General features: G+C 46.4%; 1 protein-coding gene across 1 annotated transcript in view; it reads right to left on the bottom strand.

The window, feature by feature from the left end:
* Positions 1-905: 905 nt before the first annotated feature.
* LOC127395144 (uncharacterized) overlaps positions 906-21,828 on the bottom strand; it is a 69,518-nt gene continuing 48,595 nt past the window's right edge. The window contains exons 2-3 of the mRNA XM_051641612.1: positions 12,662-12,779; positions 906-5,318 (exon numbers count right to left, since the gene is read on the bottom strand). Of these exons, the coding sequence (XP_051497572.1) occupies positions 5,175-5,318; positions 12,662-12,779 (262 nt within the window). The 3' untranslated portion in view covers positions 906-5,174. The remainder of the gene's footprint in view (positions 5,319-12,661; positions 12,780-21,828) is intronic.

The raw sequence follows: 21,828 nt of genomic DNA, 5'->3' as shown, positions 1-21,828 counted from the left end.
CCCGAAAGTTTGCAAACATTACCTGCCCTCCACAACACTGCTTAATAATTCTGGTAGATTTTACTCCTTTAATATGATGAACTAGAATGATTAGAAAGTACCTCAAGGGAGCCAACTCAAAATGGTCTCTATTTTCTAACACATATTGCCCCTGTCCCCCGTGGTTCTCATCAGGCTGACCATTGGATTTTGTCCACTGTTTGTCTTAATATTCGTTGCCAAGACTGAAATATTGTATCATTTCTGAATTTCCTGATCACACTGTTGGCAAAGTTATGAGAGCTGCAAAACTACCCCATTTTACCCATAGGATCCCTTTACAATTCCCACATAAAATTTTTACCCAAAATGTACAGCTTGTTATCCCCACAATGACAAACAGTCCTTAAAGCTATGTAAAGAAACTGTTTCCTAGACCACAACATAGGAGAACAAATGTTAAAACACACTTTCAAGTAGATGATAAAGCTTAATGCTTCATTATCAGAAAGCTACCTGGCTTTTAAGTATATAAAAAAAAGTTATTCCAAATGACATTATGACTGAAAGAAAATCAAGGCCAAGAATCACAGAACTTCGAGTCAGTCTCTTTTCTTGCTATTTGTTAAGTTCATTATTTAAACACAAGATTGTTTTCTTAATTTAATATCCATACTTATACAATGGCTCAAATTAAGGCATAATCCAGCTGGCTGAAATGTTCAATGATATGTCTCTGTTGCTCTTTATGGGTTCAGAGTACTACTGACAAAAGTGACATAGTCTATTAAAGAGGAGATTGAAACACAGATGTCTTCAGTGTTGCTCCTTTCCATTAATGGTGATTCATAAACTAAATGTAGTGCAAGCTTCGAACTCCAGAAGCTTTTCAAGACACTCAGCATTTATCAGAGAGGTTTGAGGCTTTAAGCAGAAACTGCTAAAGCCACAGTGTGGTTTTACAGCAAGTCTTTACATTCTAGAGAAAGAATACTGTCCACCCATTGGGAAACAGATAAAAACAGAAATTATCTTAAAACAAAGAAACCTTTTGGAAGACTTAATCAAAAAGACAATGGCTGAAACTTAACAGATAGACATCAAAAGACAGCTCTTCAGAATCCAACTCAACATGCCAACTGGAGACTCCTAATTTAAAGGCATTGCCTCTGGTCCTGTTGCTATAATGATACTTCTGTAAATGACATTCTGGGCTCTCAAGTACTCTGCTTTTATGTCATTCGGGATAATATTCTAGCATCCCATTTCAGTTTGAATGTGAAATGTTTGAGGCTTTTTTTTTTGGACTGCAACTTAAGCATAGAACAGACACCTTTGATAAAGTCAAATATTCTTAAGTGGAATAAACAATAGGGAAATCACATAATTCTTCCATGTATACAAAAGTTAATGCATAAAGGACTCAATCATATTACACAGGAAAATGCACAATTTTAGGAAGTCAAAGACCAATGAATTGAATTGAAAGTAAGTCCAGCTGCACCTCAAAACGTTTTAAATTTACAAATTTAGTATTTCACAATGTCATGTAGCAAGAGGTGCAAAATAATAGGTCAGATCACAGCCTCAGGCCATGCTTTGGCTTCTCTTGAGACAAAGTGTGAATGAGGCAGCTGCTTAGATATTGTGAAGCAAGCAGCTTCAAATTACAACTGACTATAGCACCATACAGTGCTCCTTTGGAAATGAAAACACCAGATTGTTTTCTTCAAAATTTGAATTTGAAATTATATTCCTTAAGAAATTAAAAGTAGAAGCTCAAAATCCCAAACATATTAACTTTTACTGCTTTGCTTTAACATTTCCCCAATGAAAATACTGCCTATTTAATTTTTGTATAGTTCTACTACCTATTTTCTTACATACTTGGTTTGTATTTTATTTCTAAAGCACTAAACATTTTTAATATGCTTCTGCTTGCAGACAGTGTTCTTGTGACAAACTACTTTCAGAGACCGTCCCCAGACCTCATACAGGTGCTTGGAAAGCTTCCTGTAGCTCCTTTCATCCTGCTTTTTAAAACTGGTTCTCTCAAGCATTGCAGCAGACTTGTTCAATGCTTTGCCTTCCTGTTAACCTGCACCATGCCAAACCAGCAAAAGTCACACAAGTACAGAGTACTGTGTAAATAAGGACTCTTAACACTACCCTGGTATAATAAAGATGGAACAATCAAAGGCATTCACTAATAAATGATCGCTGAAACCCATCAGAACCTTTGTAGAGCACCATATTTCATGAAGATGTTTAAGTGTGTGTCTGCACCGAAGCAGAACACTCCTTGTTGGATTTTTATGATCAGACTTCCAGTGAGGTTGATCGGCTATCAGTCAACCATTTGTTTGCCTTTTGTTGTAGGATGCTCGGTATACCATGAGGGACACACACCCTCAATCCTCCCCCAAAGGTTCTTTTGTCGTGCCCACTCTTGTGTTAACACCCCCTAAGCTGTACCATTATCTGTATTCACAAAAAGGCAAGACGGCCCTTGGATGCCTGGCAAAATCAGTACAGGAGCATTTACTAAATCAATTTTGAATTCCTCCAAATGTTTTCTACAACTCCTTTTCAGATGTTTCTCCCTATGGCAATAGAAGCATTTCACATTCTTTAATACATGTCTCAACATTTCAGGTCCATGTTGAGTCTCTTAATATCTTTCTCCCACTCCCTATGAATTCCCCTGCCTTTCCCGGATTCCCTGGACAATCATATCTCTTCAGTCTTCCATGTTAGCTCGATGTGCTGGATTTTGATTGTCCCAATTGGGCCGTTGTAAAGGCCATTTATTGTCTGCACCGGGTCCCTGTTGATGTAGACAGGACCGCTGGGGATCGGTACAGGAGGGGGAGGAAGGTAAGGAGGTGATGTCATAAGTAGTTGTGGGAAACTGTTCTTTTCTTCCCCACATAAGTCTAAACAAAATGTCTTTTAAGCCAGCGAAGGCCTCTCCTGATTATCCCCAGCTAACGAACTAAAACAGACTTGCTTCTCAAGGACAACGGAACCCAAAACAACAGCTGTGGTCCGGGACAGAAAGGATGGGCGACAAGCCATCCTGTGCCCCTGGCAGTCACCGCCTTAAAGTGGGGCTCACGGACGCTCATTGGCTCTGGACAGTGACACTGACTGGACAGGTGGGTCAGGGGGTATAAAAGGTGGCGAGGGCAGCAGGTGGGCCCTTCCCTCCTCCCTGAGGCCCGTTCGGACGCTTTCTGCGTGGGACGCCCCCCTGCTGCGGACACTGGTGCTGGGACCCTGCCTGCCTGCCTGCCCCGGGTCCAGCCTGAGCCTCAGCGCCGAGCGTGCCGGGGTCCCGAGCCCTGGGGTCGGGGCCGGAGCCCCCTCCCCGTGTTGCTGCCGCTGGAGAGGAAACCAGCGGCCGCTGCACCCGCTGCCGAGAGGCTGCCCCTCCGACACCACGGACCTGCCGTCCTGCCTTCCGGCCGCCGACCGACGCTGGACAAGCCGCCGGAGGGTAACATCGCCTCACACACACACACACACACACACACATTCCTTTCCTCATACTTGCACACACAGCGCGACCTCTTAAGGAGGACCGGCGTCGGGTTTCCTTCCCTCCTCCCTTTGGTCCTTAATCCTCTCCCTTAAAAGCCCCTTTGCATTGCGTCCCTAAAGGACACTTGCTCACTACATACATATTGATATCCCTGGTAGCCATTCACACCTGCATTGTCCCTAAACATCATCCCTCGTTTTGTGTTAACCCTTAATAAACCTATTGGTTTGTGGAGTAAATCTTGGCTTTAGAGGCAATTTCTGAGCGTGGTGGAGGGGGGGGGTGCTTTCTAACTACCACCCTGAAATACGGTCCCGCGGTGGCCGTTCCTCCGTGAGAGGCAGCGCCGCGTGTGACCCTCGGGCTCATTCACAAACCCCTCCACATTGAGAGGGGGAGTCGCAAAAGCATCCTGACAGCCGGTAGCCCCCCGGTACCGGCTCGCGACAGTAGTGATTCCTCCAATTTCTTATTCTTTTTCTTTGTACCCTCTCCCCCCCCGCAGGGTATACAAAAAAGTTCTAGTATCTGATCGAATCCACAAACTTGCATACTCACTTTCCTCCAGGCTATGAGGTTCCTTGCTGTTAACATAAATATTCAAAGCCTGGCATATCCAGTCCTCAAAGGATCCAAATACTGGCCAATACAGATGATCTTTTCTAATCTGCCTTCCACCCCACACTACCATACAAAAATGCACCATTTTCTTTCTACTCCTTCCTTTCCTAGAGGGCCAATCTTCCCAATGTTTTATCATTAGCCCTAAAGGACTATCTGGAGGGATAGCTGGCAACCCTCCCTTGAAACTGATCTTCTTATCAGTTCTACTTGACTTCAGTCCCATCCCCCGACTGATCTTCTTATCGGGTATCTACTTATCAGTACTGATCTTATCGCGTAACTAGTCGGTCAGTCTCTCCGTGGACCAACCTATCAGTCTCTTCCGTGGACTGATCTTCGCATAATCTTCGCATAACTAGTCGGTTAGTCTCTCCGTGGACTAACCTATCAGTCTCTTCCGTGGACTGATCTTCCTATAGGGTACCTACCAGCCTCTCCGTGGGCTGATCTACTAGTCTCTCCAAAAGCCTTCCAAAAGTGCCTTCTCTCACACACCAATCGTTTCCCCTCGTTCGTGGCTCACGCCCTCACGGGCAATGAGAACCGCACTACTAGAAGGTCCGCACTCGCTTCGCCCTGATAGGATGTCTCAGTCACTCGCACTCCTGGGATCCCATACTCCCCGACCAGACGGATTCCGCTTACCGCTGTGTACTCTTCCCTGAGTCTTCGTCCGGACCTTTGTGCACAAAAATTATGGGGAACTGCAGTATCTGATCTTTTAATTCTTTGCTCACCTATCTCGCGGTTCGGAATACAGGATTTGGCTCGACCGCTCCAGACCCCGGGACCGTCCGAAGACGGGGGCGCCCTCCCGGGGGCAAGAACTCCGGCCAAAGTGCCTGTATCCCAGTCACGGCACCAAATTGTAATCGGCAATAACCAGCCAGAAAAAGAATTCAGAATTTAAGAGATTTATTTGAGGTAGGTGAGCAAACAGTGCTGGGCGGCCGAGTTCCAGCACTGGGCGGCTGAAGAGTCTGTGCTCTGCCAACGGCGCGCACGCAGCTCTGTGCGGGGGTCCCTTTTATACAGTTCTTTTTCCCGCCATTCGCCGGGGTCCACCCCTCTCGGAAAATTCCATCCTTGTCCCGTCGTTGAAGAGGTGGGGGGGGTCTGTCTCTCTCTTGGTAAATTCCATTCTCTGCGTTGTTGTTGTTGTTCTCCGGGACTTGCACAGCCAATCAAGATGTTATATAACTTATAGTTCTATCTACCTGATATGGCCGTCAGCATTTAGCATTAAATAACAAGGTATAACTTCCAACATTAACCATTACATAACAGAACATAACTACAAACATTTAACAAACATTGCAGCTTAACACCCAGCCACATACATTCACATTTGATCAGCAAATTAAATTCCTGATTTACCTATAACAACTCCCATTTGAATCAAACTAGCAAGAGTTAATCCTGTTACCAGGAGCAAAGCAAAAGCAAAATGCTCCTCTGTTGAAGAATGGCTTGAGCAGCAGGGCCATGGGCCCTTGCTATCTCCTCGAGAGGCCTTGAGAGTGTAACACAAATAGCAGCTGTACAAGCAATCTCTTTTTTTAGCCTAACACAAGTATAAACAATCTCTCTGTTAGCTTAAACTAACTCAAGGACAAGGTAGAGAAGTAGAATAATAGAAAACAAGGAAGAACCCTGGAACTCAGATGTGTGTTACTATCCAGTAAAATCACTGCAAGTAGTTACCATCCAGTGAAATCACTACAAGTAGTTACTATCCAATGAATTCACTACAAGTAGGTTCGGAAAAGGGTATAAAAGTAACACTGTGTATTCAATAAATCGGAGTTTGCTTTATCAATCACATTGATTCTGGACTGCTTGCTTCCCTCGCCGCCGGCACTCCTCCCTTTTTACCTGCTTCCATCTGAGACACTCAGAGTTTCTTCAAGCAACGATAGAGACTGAAATTTAGGAAGCAGAGGATTCTAAATCAGGTGATGGAGCAGGTACCTCTCGAACAGAGAAAGAAGCAGGAATTGGCTTTCAGAGTATGGAGACATAATCTCTGATCCCTATCAGTTCCACACCTCAGCCATTGAACAAATGACTGACAAAGAATAAGATTCCAAACAGATGAGAAGGTAAACCCCAGTATCACCCTAGACACAATTGGTCACGTGTTGCAGCCATTAAGAGGAAACATCCTGCTACGAGACAGCAGTGAGAGAGACAGGACCCACTACAACGCCACCTGTGGTCTCTCTTGTGTAATTATTTTAAAGAGGACATGAGAACCTGGCACAAGAAACCCACTGATATTCTCCAGATAAGTGTGCAAGAGGTAATAAATAGAAAAAAGGCAGAAGATGGCTCTTCCAAGAAGAAAGCTGCACCAGTCTCCACCCTGGATGGTGCATCGACCTCAAATGCTCAACATCAGAGGTGCCCTGCCTCCAGCCAGGGAGAGGAGAGGGACAACCGAGTTTACTGGACTGTGTGGATTCAGTGGCCTGGCACATTAGAACCACAAAACTATAAAGACCTGGTGGACACTGGTGCACAGTGCACCCTAATCTCATCAAATCATAAAGGGACAGAATCTGTCCCCATTTCTGAACTGATGGGAGGATCCCAAGAACTGACTGTTATGGAGGCCATTGTGAGCCTCACTGGCAAGGAGTGGCAAATGCACCCTGTAGTGATGGGCCCAGATGCTCCATGCATCCTTGACAAAGACTATCTCAAAAAAGGATATTTCCGTAACCCCAAAGGTTACCGGTGGGCCTTTGGTATAGCAGCTGGAGAGACTGAGGACACTGAAAAGCTGCATACTTTCCCTGGCCTTTCAGATGACCCTTCTCTAGTGGGGTTGCTGAAGGTTGAAGACCAGCAGGTGCCAATTGCCACTTCAACAGTGCATAGATGACAATATGGCACCAACAGAGACTCTGTGATCCCCATTCATAAGCTGATCCGGCAATTGGAGAGCCAAGGAGTGATCAGCAGGACACACTCATCCTTCAACAGTCCTATCTGGCCAGTGCGAAAGCCTGATGGCGAGTGGAGGCTGACAGTGGACTATCGTGGCCCAAATGAGGTGACACCACCACTCAGTGCTGCTGTGCTGGACATGCTAGAATTTCAGTATGAGCTGGAGTCGAAGGCAGCTAGGTGGTATGCCACCATTGAAATTGCTCATGCATTCTTCTCTATTCCTCTAGCACCAGAGTTCAGGCCACAGTTTGCTTTCACCTGGAGGGGAGTCCAGTACACCTGGAATCGACTGCCCCAGGGGTGGAAACACAGCTCAACCATTTGCCATGGACTGATCCATGCTGCACTGGAGAAGGTTGGAGCTCCAGAACACCTGCAGTACATTGACGATATCATTGTGTGGGGTGACATGCCAGAAGAAAACTTTGAGAAAGGTAAGAAGATCTTCCAAATTCTTCTGGATGCTGGTTTTTGCCGCAAAGAGAAGCAAGGTCCAGGAACCTTCATGAGAGATCCATTTCCTGGGAATCAAGTGGCAAGATAGACATCACCAGATCCCAATGGACGTGATTAACAAAATAACAGCTATGGCCCCACCATAGACACCCAAACCTTTTTAGGAACTGTTGATTTCTGGAGAATGCATACTCCAGGTTAGAGTCAAATTGTGAAACCTGTCTATGAGGTGACCTGAAAGAAGAGTGACATTAAATGGGGCCGTGACCAACAGAAAGCTTTTGAGCACATTAAAAGGAGATTGTGCAGGCAATGACCCTTGGACCAGTTTGGACAGGGCCAGACATCAAGAATGTGCTCTACACCACAGCTGGACACAACAGTCCCAACTGGAGCCTCTGGCAGAAAGCACCAGGTGAGACTTGAGGTCGATCCTTGGGATTCTGGAGCCAGAGCTACAGAGGTTCCAAGGCCAACTACACAACAACTGAAAGGGAGATACTTGCAGCATATCAAGGAGTTAAAGCCACTTGGAAGTGATTGGCACTGAAACGCAGCTCCTCCCGGCACCCAGATTGCCAGTACTGAGCTTCATGTTCCAGAGTCACATTTCTCCTATCCATCATGCCACCTATGCTACTTGGAGTAAATGGACTGCTTTAATTGCCTATTGAGCTCAATTAGGAAGGCCTAATTGTCCAGGTATTGTAGAAGCACTTACTTACTGGCCAGAAGGCACACACTTCGGAATGCCACCACAAGAAGTGGTGGGATGGGCTCAAGAATCTCCACCATATCATCATCTACTAACAAGGCCCACTGCTGAATGAGGTGGGTGCCCTGGTGACAGAAGCTATAAAGAAGGCTGAGTTACTGAATGCCTTCTTTGTCTCTGACTTTACTGCTGCAGACTCTCCCCAGGAGCCCCAGATCCCTGAAGCCCCAGAGGAAGTCAGGATAATAGAGGAGTTTGCTTTGGTAGATGAGAATTGGGTTAGGGATCAGTAAAGCGATCCGGACATCCATAAATCGATGGGTCCAGATGGAATGCACTCACGGGTGCTGAGGGAGCTGATGGAAGTTGTTGCTAGGCCACTATCCATTATCTTTGGTAAGTCATGGGCAACAGGAGAAGTGCCTGAGGACTGGAGGATAGCAAATGTCACTCATCTCCCTTATGAGGAAAGGCTGAGGGAGCTGGCTCTCTTTAGCTTGGAAAAGAGGAGACTGAGGGGGTGACCTCATCAATGTTTATAAATATGTAAAGGGTGAGTGTCAGGAGGATGGAGCCAGGCTCTTCTCAGTGGTGTCCAGTGATAGGACTAAGGGCAATGGGTGCAAACTGGAGCATAGGAGGTTCCACGTAAACATGAGAAAAAATTTATTTACTGTGAGAGAGACAGAGCACTGGAACAGGCTGCCTGGAGAGGTTGTGGAGTCTCCTTCGCTGGAGACATTCAAAACCCGCCTGGACAAGTTCCTGTGTGATGTACTCTAGGTGACCCTGCTCTGGCAGGGGGGTTAGATGACCTTTCGAGGTCCCTTCCAACCCCTAAGATTCTGTGATTCCGTGAAAGACATTGCAGCTCGGATAGAGAAACTGGTGGTAAAAGTGTGTCATGTAGATGCACACGTGCCTCTGAGTTGAGCCACTGAGGAACATCGACACAACCAACGAGCAGATGAGGCTGCTCAAGTGTTCCAAATAGGCTTAGACTGGGAATATAAGGGTGAACTCTTTTTGGCTCGATGGGCCCATGACACTTCAGGTCATCAGGGCAGAGATGCAACATACAGATGGGCTCGTGACTGAGGGGGGGCCTTAACCATGGACACTATTGCACAGGTTATCCATGACTGTGAAACATGCACTGGGATTAAGCAGGCAAAATGATTGAAACCTTTGTGGTATGAGGGGAGGTGGTCAAAGCACAGGTATGGGGAGGCCTGGCAAATTGACTACATCACACTGCCTCAGAGCCGCCAGGGTAAGCACTATGTGCTTACAGTGGTGGAAACAAGTACAGGATGGTTGGAAACATATCCTGTGCCTCATGCCACAGCCAGGAATACTGTCCTGGGCCTTGAGAAGCAAATCTTCTGGAGATACGGTACTCCATAAAGAATTGAGTCAGACAATGGACTACTTTCAAAAACAGTCTTGTGACTGACTGGGCTAAATAACATGGCATTGAGTGGATATACCATATCCCATGCTATGCACAAGCCTCGGGGAAAACTGAAAGGTACAATGGTATTTTAAAAGCTACCCTGAAGGCAATGGGTGGTGGAACTTTCAATCCATCAATCAGGCTGGTCCTGCTCAGTCAGACCTTCTACATACTGCAGATGGGGATAAAGTCCCTGTGGTATGTGAAAGAAACCTGCTGGGTGAAAGTGTCTGGGTTTATCCTGCTTCAGGCAAAGGTAAACCTATCCGGGGTGTTGCTTTTGCTCAGGGACCTGGACATACCTGGTGTGTGATGATGGAGGATGGTGAAGTACAATGTGTACCTCAAGGTAATCTGACTCTGGGGGAGTATCCTTAATTTGACAGTTGGCAAAAGATAGAGCTTATATGTAATACATGGTATGGAATACGGGGTGGAATGTCCTGGTTTGAGCCAGGATGAAGCCAATTTTCCTTTTACTGATTTTTTTATTATTCAGTAAGCTCTCTTTTAACTAGCAGCAAGTGTTACAGCTAGGACTGATAACAGCTGGAATGTTCTAGACCCCTAGACTGTGCATACTTCGACTCTTGTAACTCTGAGCTCTCTCCAGCAGTGCTTCGGGACTTTTCAGAATGTTCACAGCTAAGGAGAGTGCCGTGCGAGTTTCTGAGGGTTGGGGGGAGGCAATAGGGTTTTGCATATTCCTGAACACATTTGTTTATAATTGTACATATTTTCTGTTATCATTAGTGTTTAATTAAAGTTGTCTAGTTTAGTTTTCAATCCAAAGAGTCTCTCTATTTTTCTCTCTCTCCTTCCCTACGTGGGTGGGATGGGGAGGGGATTGAGAACATTGTTTTCTCTGGTTTAGTTGCCGATCCTGAGTCAAACCATGACAGACAAGAAGCTCAACGTTAACTGGCAATGTGTGCTCGCAGCCCAGAATTCCAGCCGTGTCCTAGGCTACATCAAAAGAAGCATGGCCAGCAGGTCAAGGGAGGTGATTCTCCTCCTCTACTCCACACTCGTGAGACCCCACCTGGAGTGCTGTGTCCAGTACTGGAACTCTCAACACAGGAAGGACATAGAACTCTTGGAGTGAGTCCAGAAGAAGGCCACAAAGATAATCAGAGGGCTGGAGCACCTCCGCTATGAAGACAGGACGAGAGAGTTTGGGCTATTCAACCTGGAGGAGAGAAGTCTCCAAGGAGACCTCATCACGGCCTTCCAGTACTTGAAGGGGGCCTACAGGAAAGCTGGGGAGGGACGTTTTAGTAGGGCATGTAGCGATAGGACAAGAGGTAATGGCTTTAAACTGTAAGACAGTAGATTTAGGTTAGCTATTATGAGGAAATTCTTTAGTGTTAGGGTTGTGAGACACTGGAACAGGTTTCCTGGAGAAGCTATGGATGCCCCATTCCTGGCAGTGTTCAAGGCCAGGTTGAATGGGGTTTTGAGCAACTTGGTCTAGTGGGAGGTGTCCCTGCCCATGCAGGGGGGTTGGAACTAAATGATCTTTAAGGTCCCTTCCAAATCATTCTGTGTTTCTCTGATTAAGAGAGTTCATAAGTCTGCATGTTAAAAGAAACAGCAGGAAACAAAATCAAAAAAGTATGTTTTAATCCACTGTGTCAATAACATTCTGGTGAACTGTTTTCTACTGAATGATATGGCTACAAGAACCTATTAAGCTAAGCTATGGCTGAACATTAAGAAGTATAAATTATCCCAGTAATGCAAATAAACATCTGCTGAACTAGTGTGATGACCAATTGCTCTCCATAATAACAACATGGCTTATAGTGTCTAGTATAACAAAAAAACCAAAATCCTGAGTAACTTCCAAGTACCTGAGTATTAAAATGCTATTTCTGATTAATATTCAATGAAGTAGCAATAAAGTTGTAAAATAATATTACAAAGACATTTTCGTTCAAGTTTAGCAGTACAATTAATGCTGTAACTTTTTTCTTTGTTATAAATGAGACTATTTCTCATCCATAAAGATACACTGGGTCATATCTGAGTATGCATGTTTTCTGAAAAGAATCTAGATGCATATCGTAGAAAGAGTATAAAAAAATGCTCACTATATATTTTTCTTGTGGTTTTTTTTCTCCTGTATCTGAGTATTTATGCAGAAAACATAAGGAGAAGGGACATGCTCACACTATGCTTTAAATGTCTAGCTTACTGTAAATAGACTAGAAGAGTTTGGGCATGTGAAAACCTTTAAGCATAACTGTAACTGAGGTTGAATTATTAGAATTTCCAGCACATCATCATCAGAATTCTCAGTTACCTTTAATCAAAACAACATAAAAAACTTACTAGCACATTAGTATCTAAACTTAGGCCTTCTGGATGGTAATTCACAAAAAGGAACCAAGGGAGAAAAGTGTCTTTGAGCTTTTATGCTACAAAATCTTTAATTGACAGCAAAATGTTAAAATAATATAAGCAGAGAAATAAAAATCCTTTTCTAAGGTGTCAGGCATCTCCCTCTTCTATTGATTTTACTAGGAATAATTTTGATAAGAGCTGAAACTTAGCAATCATTTGAATCATGCTTCTCTCAGCCCAATGAATCACCACAGATTTGAAAATTGCAACCTGGCATCTACAGGTCCTTCCTTAGTGTCCAGTGCATTCACTTACTCTTTCATTGTGGGATTATCTCCCAACTTCTCTTATTCAAAGTTATCCTTCCTCATTTTAGTTTGCAGAAATAAGTGCACTGTAAAAACAGCATTTCATAACTTCATGGCGGTACAAAAATGTACTATAGAAGCAGTTTTTTAAAGGTAAGGCACACTCCCAATAATATAATTTAATCCCTATTACTTTGTGAGAAAGTACCTCTCTCAAGCAGGAAAGCAAAACAGATCAAACATAGGAAACAGAAGAGGGGAAATAATAAGTAACTTACCTTTTTAAACATAACTAATGAAATAACAGCAGATGCTGTGAAAAGTGCAGCTATACTTATCATCATGATGCCAACAGGGATACTCTCATCAAGACCAGTAAGAGATGAAATCCACCCACTGAAGGAAAAAGAAAATAAACTTTACTAGCACATCACATGAACCATTCAACTACAAGTATCCACATCAAAGGAAGCTTTATAACCTCATGGTTCCAATAAACTGAATATTTTTTAACAAAAAGTCACAGAGGTTACACACGAGCATATTTCTGTTCTATAATAAGCTTTTACAGCTTAGTTGCCATTTTCCCAATGCACACAGTGAAACTATAAGGAAAAATTTAGTAAAGATGATTATCTGTGAGGAGAGTTGAGAAGAAACTGAGACGGAGAGTTGCCCATCAACTTTTTTGGGTTTTTTGGTCATACAGTCATTTCAGAATAATTTAAGACTATATGACTTTGTGGTAGAGAAAATGTCTCTAAAAAGATAGGTTCTAACTTCTACAAAAGTAAAACAAAAACATGCCACACACACAGAGCTTCTATGTTGTATCCACACAGTGATGCTTCCTCAGTTGAGGTTTATATTTTTTTTAAGTAGTGTCAGATTTAATTAAAAGATTGTTATATCAGTATCTACTTCAAACATTTCCCCATTCTTCAAAATTGAAACACCAACATAAAAGTACAATATCAAACTTAAAGCCACAAAAAGCAGGTTGCCTTAAGTAAAACTTAAAGACAGAAAAAGATTCTTCCACCAAAAAGAGCAAAACATTTCTGTAAACTCAAAACAACCTAAAACTTTCCTCTACTTAGAATAATAGAATGTGTTGGGTTGGAAGGGACCTTTAAAGGTCCATCTAGTCCAATCCTCCTGCAGTGAGCAGGGACCTCTTTAACTAGATCAGGTTGCTCAGAGCCCCATCAAGCCTGACCTTGAACTTGAGCTTGGGGAAGTGTGTCTGGAAAGCTGTCTGGCAGAAAAGGACCTAGGGGTTCTAATTGACAAGCGGCTGAATATGAGCCAGTAGTGTGCCCAGGTGGCCAAGAAAGCCAATGGCATCCTGGCTTGTATTAGAAATAGTGTGACCAGCAGAAGTAGAGAGGTGATTGTCCCCCTGTACTCAGCGCTAGTGAGGCCAGTTTTGGGCACCTCAATTCAAGAGAGATATCGAGGTGCTGGAGCAAGTACAGAGGAGGGCAACAAAGCTGGTGAAGGGCCTAGAGAATAAATGTTATGAAGAATGCTTGAAGGAGCTTGGAATGTTTAGTTTGAGAAAGAGGAGGCTGAGGGGAGACCTCATCAGTCTCTACAACTACCTGAAAGGTCATTGTAGAGAGGTTGGTGCTGGTCTCTTTTCACAGGTAATTAGCGACAGAACAAGAGGGAATGGCTTCAAGCTGCAACAGGGTAGGTTTAGACTGGACATTAGGAATTTTTTTTCACAGAAAGAGTGGTCAGACACTGGAATAGGTTGCCCAGGGAGGTGGTTGAGTCACCATCCCTGGATGTGTTTAAGGGTTGTTTGGATGTGGTGTTGGTGGATTTGGTTTAGGGGAGAACTTTGTAGAGTACGGATGATGGCTGGACTCGGTGATCCCAAGGGTCTTTTCCAACCTGAATAGTTCTATGATTCTAGTAATTCCTGGACATGGTTTGTTCAAATTGGTTTGATAACCCCTAACCAGACTCTACAAAAGAACTCCAAAATACAAACTGTAATTAGCATCTTCTGATGATCTGGCTACTTTTCATACCCCTTCCCCAAGTATCCTTAAAAGCACACTCTACATACCTGGAGAGTTGCCCCTCTAAAATTACATTTTTACTTTGTTCATGTCAATCAAGGTATCTATGAAAAAGCAAAATCAAAGAATCATAGAATGGTTTGGGTTGGAAGGGACCTAGAAGATCATCTAGTTCTAACCCCCCTGCATGGGCAGGGACATCTTCCACTAGACCAGGTTGCTCAAAGCCCTGTCCAACCTGTCCCTGAACACCTCCAGGGAGGGGTCATACAAAACCTCCCTGGGCAACCTGTTCCAGTGTCTCACCAGCCTAACAGTAAAGAATTTCTTCCTAACATCCAAAATAAATCTACCCTCTTCCAGTTTAAAACCATTACCCCTCATCCTATCACTACACGCCCTTGTAAAAAGTCCCTCCCCAGCTTTCCTGTAGGTCCCCTTCAGGTATTGGAAGGCTGCTATGAGGCAACAGCCCCAACTCTCTCAGCCTGTCTTCGTAGGAGAGGTGCTCCAGCCCTCTGATCATCTTTGTGGCCTTCCTCTGGACTCGCTTCAAGAGCTCTATGTCCTTCTTGTGTTGAGGGTTCCAGAACTGGACACAGTACTCCAGGTGGGGTCTCACAAGTGCAGAATAGAGGGGCAGGATCACCTCCCTTGACCTTCTGGCCAGGCTTCCTTTGATGCAGCCCAGGACATGATTGGAATTCTGGGCTGCAAGCACACATTGCTGATTCATGTTGAGCTTTTCACTGACCAACAACCTCAGGTCCTTCTCCTCAAGGCTGTTCTCAATCCATTGTTTGCCCAACCTGTAATTGTGCTTGGGATTGCTCCAACCCAGGTGCAGGACCTTGCACTTAGCCCTGTTGAACTTCATGAAATTGGCATCCCTTCCCTCCAGTGTGACAACCACACCACACAGTTTGGTGTCATCAGAAAACTTGCTGAGGGTACACTTGATCCCACTGTCCATGTCACTGACGAAGATGTTAAACAGCACCAGTCCCAGTACCGACCCCTGAGGAATGCCACTCATCACTGGTCTCCATCTGGACAATGAGCTGCTGATCACTACTCTTTGAGTGCAACCATCCAGCCAATTCCTTATCCACCAAGTAGTCCATCCATCAAATCCATATCCTTCCACTTTTGAGAATAGGATATCATGTGGGACATTGTCAAAAGCTTTGCACAAGTCCAGGTAGATTATGTCAGTTGCCTCTTCCCTTATCCACCAATGCTGTGACCCCATCATAAAAGGCCACCAAATTTGTCAGGCACGATTTGCCCTTGGTGAAGCCATGTTGGTTGACATCAACCACCTCCAAGTTTTCCATGTGCCTTAGCAGAGCCTTCAGGAGGATCTGCTCCATGATCTTGTCAGGCACAGAGGTGAGACTGACTGGTCTGTAGTTCCCTGGGTCTTTTTTCCTTCCCTTTTTGAAAATGGGGGTTATGTTTCCCCTTTTCCAGTCAGTGGGAATTTCACTAGACTGCCATGATTTTTCAGATATGATGGAGAGTGGCATTGCAACTTCATCTGACAGCTCCCTCAGGAACCATGGATGTATCTTGTCAGGTCCCATAGACATGTACACTTTCAGGTTCTTTAGATGGTCTTGAACCTGCTAGTTAGGGGATCGGGAGCACATGTGGTGTTCTCCTCTATCCCACCAGTAGCAGGGATTGATGAGGGGATAAACAGGAAGAGCCAGAAGATTAACTCCTGGGTCCAGGACTGGTGCAGCTAACAGGACTTACAGGACACCAGGTATGGCAACAGGTGGGGGAAGCCTAACCCGAAGTGGGAGAAGGATCCTGGGGCATCAGTTAGCAGGGCTCATCAAAAGGGCTTTAAACTAGGTCTGAAGGGGGATGGGGATGAAACCAGGCTCACCAGAGATGAGCCTAAGGATGGCCACCAGTCTGCCGTCCCACTCGAGGTGGGAAATGAGGATAAATGCAGCAACAAAAACACAGGGCTCACTAATAGGCTAGTGGTCGGAATATCTGTACAGTGGCTCAAGTGTATATATGCCAATGCCTGAAGCATGGTGTGGGAAACTGTTCTTTTCTTCCCCACATAAGTCTAAACAAAATGTCTTTTAAGCCAGCGAAGGCCTCTCCTGATTATCCCCAGCTAACGAACTAAAACAGACTTGCTTCTCAAGGACAACGGAACCCAAAACAACAGATGTGGTCCGGGACAGAAAGGATGGACGACAAGCCATCCTGTGCCCCTGGCAGTCACCACCCTAACTTGGGGCTCATGGACACTCATTGATTCTGGACAGTGACACTGGACAGGTGGGTCACGGGGGTATCAAAGGCGGCGAGTGCAGCAGGTGGGCCCTTCCCTCCTCCCTGAGGCCCATTCGGACGCTTTCTATGTGGGACACCTCCCTGCTGCGGACCCTGCCTGCCCCGGGGCCAGCCTGAGCCTCAGCGCCGAGAGTGCCGGGGTCCCGAGCCCTGGGGTCGGGGCTGGAGCCCCCTCCCTGTGTTGCTGCCAGTTGAGGGGAAACCAACGGCCGCTGCACCCGCTGCCGAGAGGCTGCCCCTCTGATACCACGGACCTGCCGTTCCGCCTTCCGAGACGGGGCCACCGACCGCCGCTGCTGCTGGGAACCGTCGGGGACAAGTCGCCGGAGGGTAACATCACCACACACGCACACGCACACGCACGCATTCCTCTCCTCATACCCGCACACAGCGCGGCCTCTTAAGGAGGAGGACTGACGTCGGGCTTCCTTCCCTCCTCCCTTTGGTCCTTAACCCTCTCCCTTAAAAGCACAGGACCTTTTGCACTGCCTCCCTAAAGGGCACTTTCTCTCTCTCTCTCTCTCTATATATATATATCCTTGGTAGCCATTCACATTTGCATTTTCCCTAAACATTAACCCTCAGTTTGTGTTAACCCTTAATAAACCGATTAGTTGTGGAGCAAACCTTGGAATTTAGAGGCAATTTCTGAGCGTGGTGGGGGGGTGCATTCTAACTACCACCCTGAAATACGGTCCCGCGGTGGCCGTTCCTCCGTGAGAGGCGAGTGCCACGTGTGACCCTGGGTCTTATTCAAAAACCCCTCCACATCGGGAGGGGGAGTCGCAAAAGCATCCTGACAGCCAGTAGCCCCCCAGTACCGGCTTGCAACACATGGGAAATAAACAAGAGGAGTTAGAAGCTATTGTGCACCACACCATGGAGACCATGATATAATTGCCTTCATGGAAACGTGGTGGGATGATTTGCATGGTTGGAATGCTGCAATGGAAGGCTACAGGCTCTGTGGTGGGGTGGTGTTATATGTTAAGGAGTGCTTTGACTTCCTAGAATTCAATGCTAGACACACCAAGGCAGAATGTATATGGGTAAGGATAAAGGGGAAGGCCAATGAGGCTGATATCCTAGTGGGAGTCTGCTACAGACCACCCAACCAGGATAAAGAGACTGATGAGACATTCTTTCAACAACTTGGAGATGTCTCATGTTCACTATCCCTTGTTCTTGTGGGGGACTTCAACTTACCAGATGTCTGCTGGAAGTACAACACAGCAGAAAGGGGGCAATCCAGGAGGTTTCTGGAATGTATGGAAGATAACTTCCTGCTACAGCTGGTAAGTGAGCCTACCAGGAGTAGTGCCATCCTAGACCTACTGTTTACGAACAGGGAAGGGCTGGTGGAAGATGTAGTGGTTGGAGGTCGTCTTGGGCACAGTGACCATGATATGATAGAATTTCCAATATGTGGTGACGTTAGGAGGGTCATCAGCAAAACCTCTACCTTGGACTTCCAGAGGGCTGACTTTGGTCTATTCAGGACAGTGGTTGGGAGAGTCCCTTGGGAAGCAGCCCTCAAAAACAAAGGAGCCCAGGAAGGCTGGGCTTACTTTAAGAATTAAAAGATAAAGGCGCAGGGGCAGGCTGTCCCTGTGTGCCAAAAAAGGAGCCGGCGGGGAAGACGACTGGCCTGGTTGAGCGGGGAACTATTACAAGAACTCAGAAATAAAAAAGAGTATATCAACTTTGGAAAAAGGGGCAGGTGAATCAGGAAATATTTAAGGATATTGTAAGGGCATGTAGAAAGAGAAATAGAGATGTAAAGGCTCAGCTAGAATTTAATCTGGCCATCTCTGTAAAGGATAATAAAAAATGCTTTTATAAATACATGAATAACAAAAGGAGGGTCAGGGAAAATCTTCATTCCTTATTGGATGAGGGGGGGAACTTAGTAACAGGGGACAAGGAAAAGGGGAAAAGGCTGAGGCACTTAACACCTTCTTTGCCTCAGTCTTTAACAAAAAGAATAGCTACCCTCAGGACAACTGGGCTCCTCAGTTGGTAGACAGGGATGGGGAGCAGAATCCCCTTCCTGTAATCCAGGAGGAAGCAGTTAGGGACCTGCTGTGCCACTTAGATCCCAACAAGTCCATGGGTCCGGATGGGATTCATCCTAGGGTGCTGAGGAAGCTGGAAGAAAAACTAGCTAAGCCATTAAATCATTTATCACCAGTCCTGGCTGACTGGGAAGGTCCCAGATGACTGGAGGTTGGCCAATGCTCATCCACAAGAAGGAACGGAAGGAGGACCCGGGGATCTATAGGCCTGTCAGCCTGACCTCAGTGCCTGGCAAGATTATGCAAAAGATCATCCTGAGTGGCATCAAGCAGCATGTAGAAGACAACCAGGGGATCAGGTCCAGCCAACATGGGTTTAGGAAAGGAAGGTCCTGCCTGACCAATCTCATCTCCTTCTATGACTGGGTGACCCGCCTAGTGGATGAGGGGAAGGCTGTGGATGTGGTCTACCTCGACTTCAGCGAGGCATTTGACACAGTCTCCCACAGCATCCTCCTGGAGAAGCTAGCAATCCACGGCTTGGTCAGGTGCACCTGGCCAGTTAAAAACTGGTTGGATGACCGGGCCCAAAGAGTGATGGTGAATGGAGCTGCATCCATTTGGCATCCGGTGACCAGCGGTGTGCCCCAGGGATCAGTACTGGGCTAGTCCTATTCAACATCTTTATTGATGACCTGGATGTGGGGATTGAGTCCACCCTCAGTAAGTTCACAGAAGACACCAAGCTGGGGGGTAGTGTCAATCTGCCGGAGGGTAGGAAGAAGCTGCAGGAGGACCTGGACAGGCTGGGTCAATGAGCCAAGGCCAATGGCATGAAATTCAACAAGACCAAGTGCAGGGTCCTGCACTTTGGCCACAATAACCCCAGGCAGTGCTACAGACTGGGGGAAGAGTGGCTGGAGAGTGGCCTGGCAGGCAACCAGTTGAACATGAGCCAGCAGTGTGCCCAGGTGGCCTGGAAGGCCAATGGCGTCCTAGCTTGTATCAGGAATAGTGTGGCTAGCAGGAGTAAGGGTGTGATTCTCCCCCTGTATTCAGCACTGGTGAGGCCTCGCCTCGAGTACTGTGTACAGTTCTGGGCCCCTCACTTCAGAAAGGAAATTGAGGTGCTGGATGACACACTTTGTTGACCCTCCAGCAGATGTCCAGGTGGTTGAAATCCCCCATGAGGATCATGGCCTGTGAACAGGAAGCTGCACCTATCATCCTGTAGAGGGCCTCATCCACTAGGCCATCCTGGTCAGGTGTAATATCACCAGCCCCTTTCTTCCCTTTAACCCTGATCCATAAACTCTCTGTCAGCTCCTCATCCATCCCCAGGTGGAGCTCCATGGACTCCAGCTGGTCGTTGATGTAGAGGGCAACACCCCCTCCTCTTCTCCCCTGCCTGTCCTTCCTAAAGAGCTTATATCCCTCCATTCCCATGCTCCAGTCATAGGAGTTGTCCCACCACGTCTCAGTGATGCCAATAACCTCATAGCTCTGCAGGGTTACACACACTTGCAGTTCCTCCTGCTTATTTCCCATGTGTGGGCAATCAGCTATGGGCCGTGGACGGCCTTGATCTCGGCAAACTACAGCTGTGCCCTTGACAGTTAGAGATAAACAAGTTTGAGGGAAAGAAGGTATGAGAGAGATATGGATGTGTGTTAACATTCTTGTAAGAAAATGTAAGAAGTTTGTAGCCTATCATAGAATAAGATAGAACGTGTGAACAGAAGGTGTTAACCAATAGGAAGGAAGTGTAAGGCACGTGGACAGCAGAGCAAAGTATAAAAATGCAATATAACCCTTAATAAACCACTGATGCTTGTGACCATCATGGTGCGTCAGCTGTGCATCTGCCGCAAATGGTGACCCCGACGTGAAAGGGATTGGTGGCTGCGGACCTGAGAGCAGCTGGTGGCGGAGCCCAGCTAAGCAAAAAAAGGCGAATCGAGAGCCTAGTCCAGACACAGAAGAAATAGATACCTTTGGGGAAAAAAGGTGAGCAGCTGGGAACAGAAATACGGGGGTGCAGATGTCAGCAGAAGAGAGGTCTATATTAGCTGTTCTGCTACGAATACTGGAAAAGCAGGGCAAAAATATGATGAGCATGCACTACGTACTTTGCTTGTCTGGTGCCAGAAGAATGGTGTGCAGGCTGATGCACAAACAGCCTTTTTTATAGACATGGGAGGAGGCGGGGCATGCGCTTTGGGATGCCGCCACAAAGTCGTTAACAACTTGGCGGCTTGTGCTGGAGTCGTTAAAACAGCTTAAGGCAGATCGGGAAGCTGCAGCCGCGGCAGCTGCAGCCACGGCACTGGCATTGTCTGCCCCAGTGCAAGTGACTAAATTGGCTCCCACGGCCCCTGCATGCATGGACGTGCCATTCCCACCCCCTCCACCTCCTGAAGTGTGCTCATTACCCCCGTTTCCCCCGAATCAGAGGAAGAGTTTCAGGAAGTGGCAAAAAAAGGAACCTGTGAGTTCGTGTTTAATAGATTTATCAGCCCTCGGAGAGAATGGGAGAGTGAAGTGTTTGCCTTCCACCCCTCCCCTTCAGAATTCCCTAATTATACAGCAAACTGACTGTCACAAGCCGGTACCGGGGGGCTACCGGCTGTCAGGATACTTTTGCGACTCCCCCTCCCGATGTGGAGGGGTTTTTGAATAAGCCCGAGGGTCACACGCGGCGCTGCCTCTCACGGAGGAACGGCCACCGCGGGACCGTATTGCAGGGTGGTAGTTAGAAAGCACCCCCACCCCACCACGCTCAGAAATTGCCTCTAAAGCCAAGGTTTACTCCACAAGCTAATTGACTTATTAAGGGTTAACACGAACCGAGGGATGATGTTTAGGGACAATGCAGGTGTGAATGGCTACCAGGGATATCAATATGTATGTGGTGAGCAAGTGTCCTTTAGGGAGGCAATGCAAAGGTGCTTTTAAGGGAGAGGATTAAGGACCAAAGGGAGGAGGGAAGGAAACCCGACGCCGGTCCTCCTTAAGAGGTCGCGCTGTGTGTGCGGCCGGAAGGCAGGACGGCAGGTCCGTGGTGTCGGAGGGGCA

The sequence above is a fragment of the Apus apus genome, chromosome W (assembly GCF_020740795.1).
Source record: "Apus apus isolate bApuApu2 chromosome W, bApuApu2.pri.cur, whole genome shotgun sequence".
NCBI lineage: Eukaryota > Metazoa > Chordata > Aves > Apodiformes > Apodidae > Apus > Apus apus.
Note: the sequence above shows the minus strand (reverse complement) of the source record. Positions and strands in the feature narration are given on the sequence as shown.